The 12,919-nt window shown below is 36.7% G+C and overlaps 1 protein-coding gene across 2 annotated transcripts in view; it reads left to right on the plus strand.

Annotated features, from left to right (window-relative positions):
- Positions 1 to 12,919, plus strand: part of INSC (INSC spindle orientation adaptor protein) — a 119,596-nt gene that overhangs the window by 71,457 nt on the left and 35,220 nt on the right. For both annotated transcript variants that reach the window (XM_042814862.1, XM_042814863.1), the window contains exon 7: positions 2,136 to 2,261. In XM_042814862.1, coding sequence (XP_042670796.1) covers positions 2,136 to 2,261 — 126 coding nt within the window. The remainder of the gene's footprint in view (positions 1 to 2,135; positions 2,262 to 12,919) is intronic.

Consider the following 12,919-nt stretch of genomic DNA (forward strand, 5'->3'; position numbering starts at 1 on the left):
GCTTTAGCAAAGGTGTAGAGCTGGCTGATTTCCAAAGCAAGAAAAATTTTGTGCTGCTAGGATTCTTTGAGTGTTAAATAAGTATAAAGTACAAGAATAAATGTGACCAAATTATACTTAGCCCTGTGAGATGGAGTAACTCAGTTATTGTGCCATCATCAGAGAGACAGATTCAGAAAAAGGTGAACTACTTCTGGAGAATGCTGAGATACCAATAAAGCTTTGGGCACCTGAGTGCTTTTGACAAGCCATAGAATCAGGCTCACTATTTCCTACTTGCTCTATATTTCACTTACAGCTCTCGAGATTCATTACTTATGGTCAACATTTTACAACTTGGTACTGGTATGCGGTGCACATAATAAACAATTTGGATCTTCTCCCAACAAACACAGTGATAAATCACTTCCTGTCCCTCAGAGACAAGAGCAAGGCACCCATTTGTCAAAGAAAGCTTGAAGCCAACGTGCAGTTGTCATTATTGTCATTTACAAAGTTCTGCTTATTATAATCAAATTAGAGAACCAGATTTCTCTGATCCCACAGAACTGTGAGTACTTTCATACTGACAATAGGACCAAAGAAATCCCAGTTACCTCAGATCTGAGGACAGCACTGTACTCATTTCTATGTTTATTAATAGATACTTCAATTATTACAAGGGGGAAATACCAATATCCTTTTATGGATGGAAGAATCACGGTAAGAATTTTTCTTGTTAGTGTTCTGCCTTTTATTTTAAAGGCTGTGAAATGTCTTTGTGCGGTAAGCTGAATATAGCCCCCGTAGAAATAAAATAACTCAAAGATATACATGCACTTCTTACAATTCCACAAATAAATTTTACTCTGAAGAAACCTTGTTAAGCCTTCTCTTTTCACTGATTTCATTGAAATGGCACAAATGTCTGTAAAGATACTATAAAAAATTTGAATCCTGAAATTATGTTGAGATGTTAATTTTTGTCTAATTTAATTTTAAGACAGTATCTATTTTTTTGCCAGGCTGAATGGACACGTTATCTTACTCTATTATTCTCTGCTAAATTCCAGCAGAACTAGCACAAAAATGTGAAAGAATTCTGAATTGTATTCTGGACATTTTTTGTTAGAATAACCTGTTGAGATTTCAAATACTGTAACTGGAGGAAGAGAAGAAGATGATAAGTAAATCTGAAAGATATTTTTTTAGAGGCTACTTAAGTAGGCTTAGTCTGAACAATCTACACTAAACTTGGTCCATCATTCCAATTAGTTTTAACTCATACCTGTGGTATCACTACTTACTTTAGACCAAGGTTTTTCATTTGTGAATAACGTTTAAAATTCTTTCTTCACTGTGTGGCTACTTTTACATGGAAAAAAAATAAATTAAAGCTTCTGTAGTTTGCCTGGCAAGCATAACGTTTAGAAACAACACAATCCAAGAAAAACCTGAAGTGCATATATTGTTTGTATCTGTACCTTTCCATTTATTATGTAACTTTTGCTACTATTTACGTTTGCACTTTGCTGGAAATGATGAAGGGCAGCTACTAGAGGGATTTTTATATACTCAATTATTTTTTGTTATGTGCCATATCTGAAGAAAAATGCGTAGGAATGCAAATTTTATGTGCTAGAAGAGGAATATATGGATTGTATCATTGTAGAATTTGTCACCTTTGACATTTTCGATAGCTCTTCAGCCTGCGACCTTCTCTTTCATATTTTATTAATGTAAAATTACGGTATGGATATCAGAAACATAGAGGAATGTGAAATATTTGCTAACATATCTGTTTTTAATTGATAGCATGTAGTTGAACTATCAATTAAATATCACTCCAGTTGCAGCCTATTGATAATTCTTTGTCATTTTCATATGGATGTCAAGTTTAATTTAATTTGTTCTTATTGGTAAAAGTCGACTGCTTAAGCACACCTCCTACTGAGGCTGTATTACTTTTTCATCACTTTCTGTATAAGCGTTAATCAACTTGAGTTCTCTGTGCAAGTTTAACATCCTTGTTGTTTTGATGATAGCTAATTTGGATATATTAATAAAGGACTCTGCCCTTCCCTCTGTCCCAATCTCAATCATGTTGTAGAAAAAAGTTTAGTGCTATTTTTCTGATTTCTGCTTTTCATCTGCAGGAAGGAGGTGTCGTTGCTCTCTTTAAGATCTGCCGCCAGGATTATTTCAGGTGCCTTTATCCCCAGACATTGAGAACATTGGCATCCATTTGTTGTGTTGAGGAAGGGATGCACCAGCTGGAAAAGGTAGGCATTTCTGTGCTTTTTATTGACTGCATCATAAAAAGAGAAATCCCATGTTTAATCTCTTCTAGAAACTGTTAACTTTATGGCATTTGATACTGTGCTCTGTTGAATGCTTCCTTTTTCAGTGCTGAACACATCTTCAATCTTTGCAAAATTAGTCGTAACAAAAAAGCATCCTATTAGTTATTTACACAAGTAAGCTTCCTAAGTGGGGATAATTTTCGTTAAGCAGCCAAATACATTAGTGACTACGTCAAAAAGAAAAAAAAAAAAGATAATTTCTGGACTCTCTAAAGCACATATTTAGAAACTCTAATGCTTCAAATAACCTTAGAACGTAGAAAGCTTTATACCTCTTTAAATCTTTCTCCTGACACTTATGTAGGGCATGTACTTGAGGTAGCTTGTGAGAGTTGTAATTGCAGAGAAAGAAGCGCAACAGATATAGCAGCCAACCAGTAAAAAGTGTCTGCTAATCAGTAATAAGTTTTCTAAAAGCCAATTTTAAGTAAGATAGAGAACATCAAAACAGTATGCACTATCAACTGTTTAGGCTTCATTCCTTTTTCACCCTTGCTATACACTGCTGTTTTGGAAAATGAACACTTCTCCTAGTCGCTAAATCATGATCTCATCCTTTTGTATTTCATAAAACAGTCATCTTCCAGAGCTGAATAATGGCCTCTTCAAGTTAATGATAAATGATTTCACTGCCGCTTTACATTGACGTATCTTGTAATTTACTGCCACAGAATTCAAGCAAACTATGACAGAATATCTGCTGCAAAAATGAAGTCTCTGAGCTTACAGTAAATGAAGATGACTTACCTTTTTTTTTTTTTTGACATAATGCTAGTTCAGATTGACACCAAAATCAGTCTAAAAGGATCTCTCATTATGTTGATAAGAATAGCAGAATTTATAAAGTTAGAGATGGAAAGAACTGATTAAGCTCACCTGGTCCAGTAACACTGAACAGATTTTTAATAGAACTACTTAACACTGATTTCAGTAGCTCATTTTCTTCTGACCCTTCAACTCCCAAAATCACACCTTGGTGAAAATGTAGAATTAATGTCTAGCCCTTCTTTTCTGAACAGGAGAAGGTTTATAACTGAACTGTTTGGGTAATCACTTTGTCAACTTTTTTGCCTAAAATTGTGTCACTGAGGATCTATGTGTTGTGTGGGTCCAGTACATTTTTGGAGTTCTCAGGAGGAGAATAAGATATTTCATGAAAAGAAACAAAGATCTTTTCTTTGAAAGAGGTTAATGTCTCTCTGAGTACTGGATGTTGAACGTGAAAGGCCAGTACAGTGCTATTTCATATGTAAAAATATTTCAGCTGGTGATAGCCCAGCTTTGTGATTGTAGAGATGAAGGAAGGATAATATGTGAGAAACTTTTACCACCATGTAACCACAGTTCATTTACATCTATCTGAAAGTAAAACAGTGTTGGTCACCTGGGAATTAATGGAAGGTGCCCTAGATCAGAAGACCAATATTTTGATGTGAACACCACACTCATTTTTAATATTGTTGTCTTTGAGTAAGGATGAATTATTTTTCCTCTTAAAATTTGAAATGCTCTTGCAAAGACATAAAGGAGGGTTAATAATAATAACATTCCTGAAATTACCACTGAACTTCTATCTGCCAGAAAGAGCTGTTTCTGTTACCCAGCTAAGCACCGGGGGTGGTTGTGAAGCATTTAATTTGCTCTTATGTGAATATCAGTATGATTAACTGTTACAGAAATCATCTACTATTTTGCCTATTTTAAGCAGGTACACTTTCCCCAACTTTTAAAGAATAATTATTTTTCTTTCCAGCCATGCATCTTTAAAGATGTATATCTGCACTCTGTTCTCTTAAAGCACACTTGAAAAATGATCTTGATAAACAGTTACCACAGCCACATTGTTGCAATGATTAGCTTTACTCTTTCAGGTGAATCTAGTAGGCCATACTTACAATAATAAAAAATCTGTTGCTTGGAGTGCCAATTTATTATAGTTATTTAACTTGCAAGTGCTTTCCTGATTTTTAAAAATATGCTGTTACTTTGTGGTACATGTAGGTTCTGGGTTCCAGGAACTCAACAGTATCAAATTAAGCTTTTAATGTAGAAAGAGAGTGAAGAAGTCACCTCATTTTAGCTGACGTTTGCATGTAAATAAATCGAGCTCTGTGTAACCTGTGCTTCACAAGTGGGTAGTGAGTGCTTCAAGCTGCTTATGGATTTCCACTTGTTCAGTACACCTTATCTTCATAATCCACTGTGACACCAGTGGACCCATTCAGAGGAGTAGAGAGGTCCTGAAAAAGTGTTCACCGTTTCCATCCTTTGTGTTATTCCTGTAGCTGCCTATCCCTGTACCCAAGAGAGCTTTGTCATTCGTCTTGTGGCCCTTGAGCATGCAAACTTGTTAGGAGAAAGCCCTAAAAGTATGATTATTTTTAGTCTAGGCATTCTGGAATTTAAGCAAAGAGGTAGCACATAGTACAGATAGATGCTTCAGGCAGATGAACTGCAGATAATGATAATATATACTATTGATAACCCTACATTAATAAATAATACAGAAAACTTCTAAAAACAAAATAACAGAGAGGAATTTGAGTGAGGTGAGTAAAAGCAGAAACTGAAGAACAGCTTTACTTTTATACATGCAGACCTATTTGCGTATACAGCATCAGGGATCTTTCAGACAAAAATAGAATTATTTAGTGGGAGATCTGACAAATGTCTCTAATATGAAGTAGCCTTGTGTGAAAAAAGGGTTTCTATTTGAATACAAGCCTACAGCTCAGCACGTCATTTGCCCACAGCAGTTCTTCAACCCTTTCACTTTCCAAGGGTGCACTGAGTTTCTGTTTTGCAGTGCTTTCTCAATAAGTCTTCTGTGTGTGTACTGACATGCAGCCTTATTAAAGCCTGATGTCTGTGGTAGTTTCTCTGCTTCACATCTGTCCACACAGTGCTTCTAGCTGACTGGTGTTAGAAGGCATGGCTTTCTAATTTTTGCCCTGTGATGGAGTTCAGTTATATGATTTTTACTAACTTTTCTGCTGCAATAAAGGAACCGCAGAGACACTTCAGAAATAAATATCAGACAGAGCAATGTACTGCCATTTTTATTCACGTGGAACATTATTTTGTTAAAAACCTGCAACTCAGCCGAGACTTAGATCAAGGCCCGACTGCCACCAAAGAAATGATTTGTGCAAACATTAAGCAGCTGTCTAAATAGCAACATTGTGCAGTATGTATTTACTTGCAGAAACTAGTTCAATAACTAGTAATAATTGTTACATTAATAAAACCTTCTTTTTTAATAAATGACATGGCAGAAAGATTGCCTAAATCTAAGTTATAAATTCTTTTGAATCCTTCATTTCAAGAGCATTGAATCAAATGACTTATCTCCAGAAAAAAAGAATCTAAAGAAAGGGGAAGTTTAAAATTTTTGTGGCTGGGAAACTAAACATTTCTTGAATATTTCTTAAAGAGAAATTGTCTAAAAATTGTCTGTTGTTTGATGTGGACGCAGCCTACTTTTCAAGAACCATGATCTTACAGTAAATAATTTCCGCCTGTCCATCATGACAAACAAGTTTTTTCTCAGTGAGCTCTTACTGGGAGTTAAGTGAAATGTTTATTACAGAACTTGCAGATAAAACTTGTTCATGACTCTTGATTGAACATGGGCTGATGCAATGAGTTTGAAATGGAGTTACTCTGGTTTTGACAGAAGTTAACATCTGAAACTGAAAACTCAGGGTGATTAGAGATGAATAAAGGAGTATGTATTAATTCTCAGCTGCTAGAGTCACTGAGGTTTGTGTAGCTATAGGCTGAGATAGAAGCAAGAGTCAGGGAGAGCATCTGGATTACGAAAGCATAAGTAACTTGGGTACAACAGTACAATAACAGCTTAAAAATTAGCACTGCGTTAATTTCTTTTTTTTTTTTCTGATTAATGTGTATGTATAAAAAAAATCTCCTATGATCTCTTTTGGTGTTTTCATAGCTTGTTAGTTTCTGGACAAGGAATTTGATGGTCCCATAAGATGATAGAGATTACATAGATACTGTATTTTCAAATAAGCTGAACTCAGGAGCTTAAAAGATCAAGGTGTCTTTTATTATTTTAGGGAAAAAAATCAAGAAAATAAAAATTTAATAATGCATTTTTAATCCACAGCAAGTCTTATTTCACATTGTCTTATCTCCTCTAGGAGACAGGACAAGGTGGGGCATGAAAAGAAAAATTAAGGACTCCTAGAAATCGTTTGAAGAGGAGAGGTTGAGGGGCCCTTCTCTTGTTTCTCTCCCACAAAAACATAACACAGGAGGTTATACTCCTTTCTCACTTTTTCAAGGCTCACATTGACAAGTGCAATCTCAGCACTTCTGTGAAGAGAAGATCATTCTTGTTTGTTGTCCAGGGTGGAGATTTTTTTTGCAGGAAAAATGTTGGTCTTCCTGGATGGGATGAGACTTTCTGCATGCTTAAAACCACAACACTGGCTTACATGCTAAGAGCATGTGAAATGATTTAGATGAAAAGAGTTCAAGGATGCATTCCTCTTTCATCTCTGGCTGAAAAGTCACCTCTTCTGTTTTGAAGGATGCATTTTTTTGTATCCAACAGCATTGTTTTCGCTCACACCTGGACAGTACTGTGTCCAGGTGTGGAGCCCTCAGTACAAGAAAGACATTGAGATTTTGGAAAGGGTCCAGAGGAGGGCGACTAAGATGATCAGGGGGCTGGAGCACCTCCCCTATGAGGACAGGCTGAGGGAGTTGGGCTTGTTCAGCCTGGAGAAGAGAAGGCTGCAGGGTGACCTCATTGCAGCCTATCAATACCTGAAGGGAACCTACACCCAGGAGGGGAGTAAACTCTTCAAAAGGGCTGACAACAGCAGGACTAGGGGAAATGGATCCAAGTTGAGGGAGGGAAGATTTAGGTTGGATGTTAGGGGGAAGTTCTTTACAAGGAGAGTGGTTAGGCCCTGGAACGGGCTGCCCAGGGAGGTTGTGGATGCCCCGTCCTTGGACGTGTTCAAGGCCAGGTTGGACGGGGTCCTGGGCAACCTGATCTGAATGTGTGTGTTTGGTGGCCCTGCTAGGCAGGGGGGTTGGAACTACATGATCCTTGAGGTCCCTTCCAACCCGGGTGATTCTGTGATTCTGTGATTTTCCTTGGCCATTTGTAGACTGGCTTTGGAGCTGTGCTTGTGAAATAGCAAACGAAAGCCAGGAATGGATAAAGTTCTCTTCTGATTCTTTATGGAGGAGCATAACTTTTAAAGACTAATACAAGTAACTTCTGACATGGTGCAGAGCATGGTGACACTTCATGTTAGCAATAAAGCTGGGAACTGTCTTACTGTAGTTGCTGGGCAATTGTGCAGGTGTAGGCTGTAGGAGAATCAGGAGCTACATTGAGAAAGAAGTACGTCAGCCTTAAGGAACAGAGTAGGAAACAACATTTTCAGAAGTTGCTTTTCACATAGATATGCCTGGTTATCAAAGAGGCTATTTCAGTATCTGAGTTCGTGGCACAATTAGATAATGTGAAGTTCTAGGCTTGCAGTTCCTTAATTTACTGGACACTTCTCAGTAAAGCTGTTTAATTAATTGGCAGAGAAAAATGTGCTGGGTTTAGCAAATTACATTTCTGTCAAAGCTCCTGCAAGATTCATTAAATCATATCTGGAAGTGCAGGAACTGCCCTTTCTCACTGCTGGTTTCGTATATATTAGGTGGTGTTTGCAAGAGTAGCAAGTCTTAGGTCTTTACAGAATCAGACCATTCCTGAAAAAACTGATGGCAGCCTCTTGCACTTCTAGGGCAAAGCATTCTGGAAGTCATGGAAAGCACAAGTTTCTGTATATTGAAAAAACAGTGTGAAAATATGATGATCAAGAATACTTGCAGATTTCACTGCAGTATCTTTTTATTCTGTTAAAAACCTGCCAAACATGCAGCAAATTGAAATTTGTTTACTTTATGGTAATACCCATTTTCTCAGGAAGGGAGAAAATCAGAAAAGCAAGGTGGCTTTTTTCTTCTGACAGACTAATTCAAGAGATGTGGAATTGAATCATGACAGACATGTTAGTGCAGGATTATGGGCAATGGCAGATCTCTCTAGGAAAAAAAAAATACACAGAATGCTTTGGCTGAGGTCACTGCCATTATTCCAATTCTGTTAAAATGGCAAATTAAATTATAGTGGTTGTATTGTTGTAGCCTCGATGGTCTAAGGGGATCTGTATCTGTTGTTCAAATAAAAGATATTACCTCTTCTTACAAACCTTGCCTCACTTTAATCATGTTACAGGTTTCAGAAGAGGGAGAAAGGAGCCAGCGAGCATACCATGGGAGATAAACATTTTGATAATACTACTAAAGTCAGGCAGCGTGAGACTTAGCTATGGAGTTGGTGAATAGATGTTGTTTAGAGGATAGATTCTGTTCATTGGTAAATCATCATTTAGATATCAGTTGTGGTGCAAGCATTTACACGTGGCATTTATAGCCTTCGCATGTAATTTCACTGAAAGGAAGAAGACCACTATCTGTTTAAAATATCAAGAGTTACACATCTGCAAGTGTGTTCAGACTTCAATAAATCTTGCAGAATAAATATTCCTTTGTTATGCTAAGGGGCATAATAAGACTTTGAGTCAGTTCAAACAGGTGCAAGAGCATTTTGAGACACCTCTGCCTTTTCAATAGAGATGCAACTGACAGACTGTATATATATGCGTATATATATATAGGCTTTATATACAAAGCCATTTATAAATTAAAAAAAAAATAAACTGGCGGGATGTCTTCTAACCCAAGAATGAATATTTTAAGGAATTATTATTGATTTTTTTTTTTTTTTGGCTTTCATAAGAATCCTCACCCACAAAATTATGTTGTTTTTTTTTTTTTACCTTTTTCTCCTAGTGGAATATTTTTTAAGCACAGATGTATGATAACGCGTCCACATGCAAAAATTTCACTGTAGTCAAGCAGCTCTATTAGATTCTGCTTTTGTGGTGTCTTTTGTAAGAGTTGGTAGGGAGAAGGCATTTTAGTGATATTCAAGTACTAACAGCGATGGTTTCAGAACAAATGTGATGTGCTGTCTTGTCCCTGTTCCAGAGTAGCGCTCATGCAGAGTGTGAGCTGATCAAATCAGAAGTACTCTAGCCTTCGGAGGAACAATCTCTCTTCTCATCTACACCTCAATTCATCTGTTTATATACCTGTAATATTTTAGCTCTGGTATGGAAGATTAAGTCTTCAGATTTTTTTTTTCTTTGTGTTCTAAAAAGATACATTTCATTGAAATAGGTTCTGAAAATTGAAAAGAAAAATCCCCAGACTATGCCAATTTACTGAGGTGTACTCTTCACAGTGCAAGATCAAATTGGAGTAGTGCCTGTAGATTGCCATTCCCAACAAATTCCTTTTGAAGATTTGAGCTGGTGCCAGGTTCCCACTCTGCACTTGTTTGGCTCCCATATAATTTACGCATCATTTTTGCAGTCAGTTATGTTAGTATTTTATACTATCTATTGATTTTTTATTTCGCTAAGTATTTTATTTAAAGCTCTCCAAATAGCTCTGGATTTATGTTTCAAAAGTCACGGTGTTAAGAGAATTTTATAAATGAAAAATAATTTGGAAATTACCAGATGATGTTTTTTTCCATAAGGATTTAAAATAATCCTTAACCAGTGACAATGACGAGAGCAGAAAATGATCCATGAGTGACGTCTGAAGTAACAGTAGCCAACACATCTAATGACAGGTGGGTTTTCCCTACCTAATAATAATAATAATAATCTATCAAGCAAATTTAATTTTAAGATGAAAGAAGCAGCTTACTCAGCTCCTAAACTGAAGGCAGAGATTAATGAGAATCAATTGAAGCATTTTAAAAAAGTGGAAGCAGAGAGCTATTTGGGACCTCAAATATTCCTTCCGTTCCTGACAGAGGCAGAAAAGAAACCAGAAAGATGCAGCCTTACAGAACGGTCTATCAAAGGAGCAGCTTTCACAATCTTTCTTTTCCCACTCAGCAGGAAATTGTTGCATTGCTTATCTGCATTTGTGATGATAACGCACCTGTAAACACATATTGAATGTGCTTAGGTTCTACATGTTAAATAGTTTAAATGGAGCCACAATAAAGTGTGAGGGAGGAGAGATAGGGGTGAAAATACTTACTTCAGAAGACAGACACACTGGCCCTCCTCTCACAAAATCTCTCCTGAAATTATATATACGAGTCAAACTGACCCATCCTGCTGCAGGCTTCATGACTCAGCATTGCTCATGATTATTGTGACTCATTAGAGAAGTCTAGAGAGAGCTTACTGCTCAGAGCCTCTGCATTTTGTTTGGCTGACTTTTGAGCTTGCCTAAAACTTCAGTGATTTCAGAAGACTCTGAAAGAAGTAACTGAAGAAACTGAAGAAAAATGTACTGGTGTGGATTTGGTTGCAGAACAGGGATTTGAGTGTCTCTGGAACCTGCAAATTCATTACTTTTTCTGTTTCTTCCACACTTATTTTCCTTCCTGAACTCAATAATAACTCTTGGAGTTTTCTAGTATTCTACCTTGTTTCTTGGTCATCTATTCTTGCTTGCATAATTATGACTTTCAAATTTTTTTCATACAATTTTTGAAGCATGGAACATTCACCGATGCATATTACTAAAAAGCAAAAAGGGAAGAAAATAATTTCCTCATTCTTCTAACTACAGCTTCACTAAACTACGCAGAATTTCTCACATTTCTTTATACGCTACAGAAATCTTGAATGACTAACCCCCCATCCTCAACCAAATAAACTAAGTCTCCTGGTTCCAGCTGACTTACTTTTCTTTTGTGTGGACCATGCCAGTGGGAACATACTGAGCTATCTGTTACCATCTGCTGGAGTTTTTAACTCATTTGTAGATGAGCTGGTTATCATACGTGAGGATAAAGTGATGAAGCTGCCAAAGTGTCTGGCTTATGTTGATCTTATGTTGATCTGATAATAAATACTGATCATCTATTAGGATGAGTCAGGGAGTGAAAACTGCAGAAAGTTGTTGAACAGATTCTGAGTTCACTTCTCAGCATTGCTACCTCCTTGACTTGTTTTTTTAGCAGTAGCTGAAGCTGTAAAACATAGCAACTTCAGCTTATGCTCAGCCTAGAACTTTTTTTTTTCTCTTTCCAAAATCACTTCTGTAATTTTTGTACTTCCATGAGCCTTTCCACACCTCCTTGGGCTCCAATGGAGTTAAGAATCCTGCTCTAATCCTCACTCACCAGTGAGGAGTCCTCCTGTGGTGTTGTGTAAACTAGGGACCTTTTGTAGCTTTTGAGCAGGATCCTTTGCAAATAATGCCTCAGTAGCTCTCCCAAAATGGAAACTTTGGATCTTTATATTTAGAAAAAAAAACTTGGAAATTCACCTTTTCTGAAATCTCATTTTATACATGCACATTTGTTTGAGGTTTTTTTTTCCCCTTTTTTTTACTTAATAATTCCCAAAATTAGTTTCAAAATAGGCGGTTAAAAATCTCTCTTTTTTTTTTTTCCTCCTATTTCTATTATTGCAACAATGTGAGAAAGTGCTTTACAGAATAGAAAAATAGTACATATAAGAAGCTTTTATGATAACAGCTTCAACCAGTTATGGCCAGAAGATTTTCTCAGCTTAAATAATGAGTACTTCGCATTTTATTTTTCTCACTAAAATGGTATTATACAAATGCAAACTGATCTCATGGTTTATCTGTCAGTATCACTGTATTCTGACTCTGTCTTGTTAACTCTTATTGCAAGCTAAGGTTTTTCCCAGACATAGTTTGATTCCCTCCAGTACTCTTTTACAACTCAGCCTCAGCTAATTGGCTATCTGAAACTCAGCAACCATTCTTAGTGACATACATTTGATGTCAGGGCTGGAAGCATTGAATCACTTAGGTAAAGTACCCTGCATGTGCTCCCAACAAAAACAAAATAAGTTAATTGTATAACTTGTTTCTTACCTCATATTTCCAATGAGCTAAGAGCTAGCACGTGGCTTAGCTGAAGCTCACCCATGATACCTATGAGTCTCCTCATATCTGTTAAAACAGTGAAGGTTAAATAATAATTAATGGCAGGTGATGTAGAGTCCTGTTTGTGTGTCAGTGTATTTTTTTTTTTTTTTTTTTTACTTAGGCTTGTTTGCAGGAAACCACTTACATCTGGCATTCTGCCTGATTTATACTAAAACTTTAATGTTTCATAAAGCATCTTCTAAAACCTAATGAGCTGTTGGAAAAACAGTCTCATCTCTTTAAGATAATACTCATGTTTTTGAAAAGCTAAGCATCTAACAGCATCGTTCATATATCGACTGATTCTTACCTCTCATCTGTTGTTTAAGTCCCATACAGCAGCTCTTTCACTGACTTTTCCTTCCCTTTCTAGTACTGTTTAGAGCTTTACAGAGGACTGTAGCATTTGTTCGTTTGCTGCTGTTGGTAATAGATGAGTAAGCTTTTTATTGATCAGGGCATACTGTTGTGCTAAATCACTCTTGATTTTCAGAGATGCATTGCTGCACGTTGTATAATAGCAGGTTTCCTTCTTCAACCGA

Source organism: Centrocercus urophasianus, unplaced genomic scaffold (assembly GCF_019232065.1).
Source record: "Centrocercus urophasianus isolate 14NV4802_14NV808 unplaced genomic scaffold, USGS_Curo_1.0 seq_14, whole genome shotgun sequence".
NCBI lineage: Eukaryota > Metazoa > Chordata > Aves > Galliformes > Phasianidae > Centrocercus > Centrocercus urophasianus.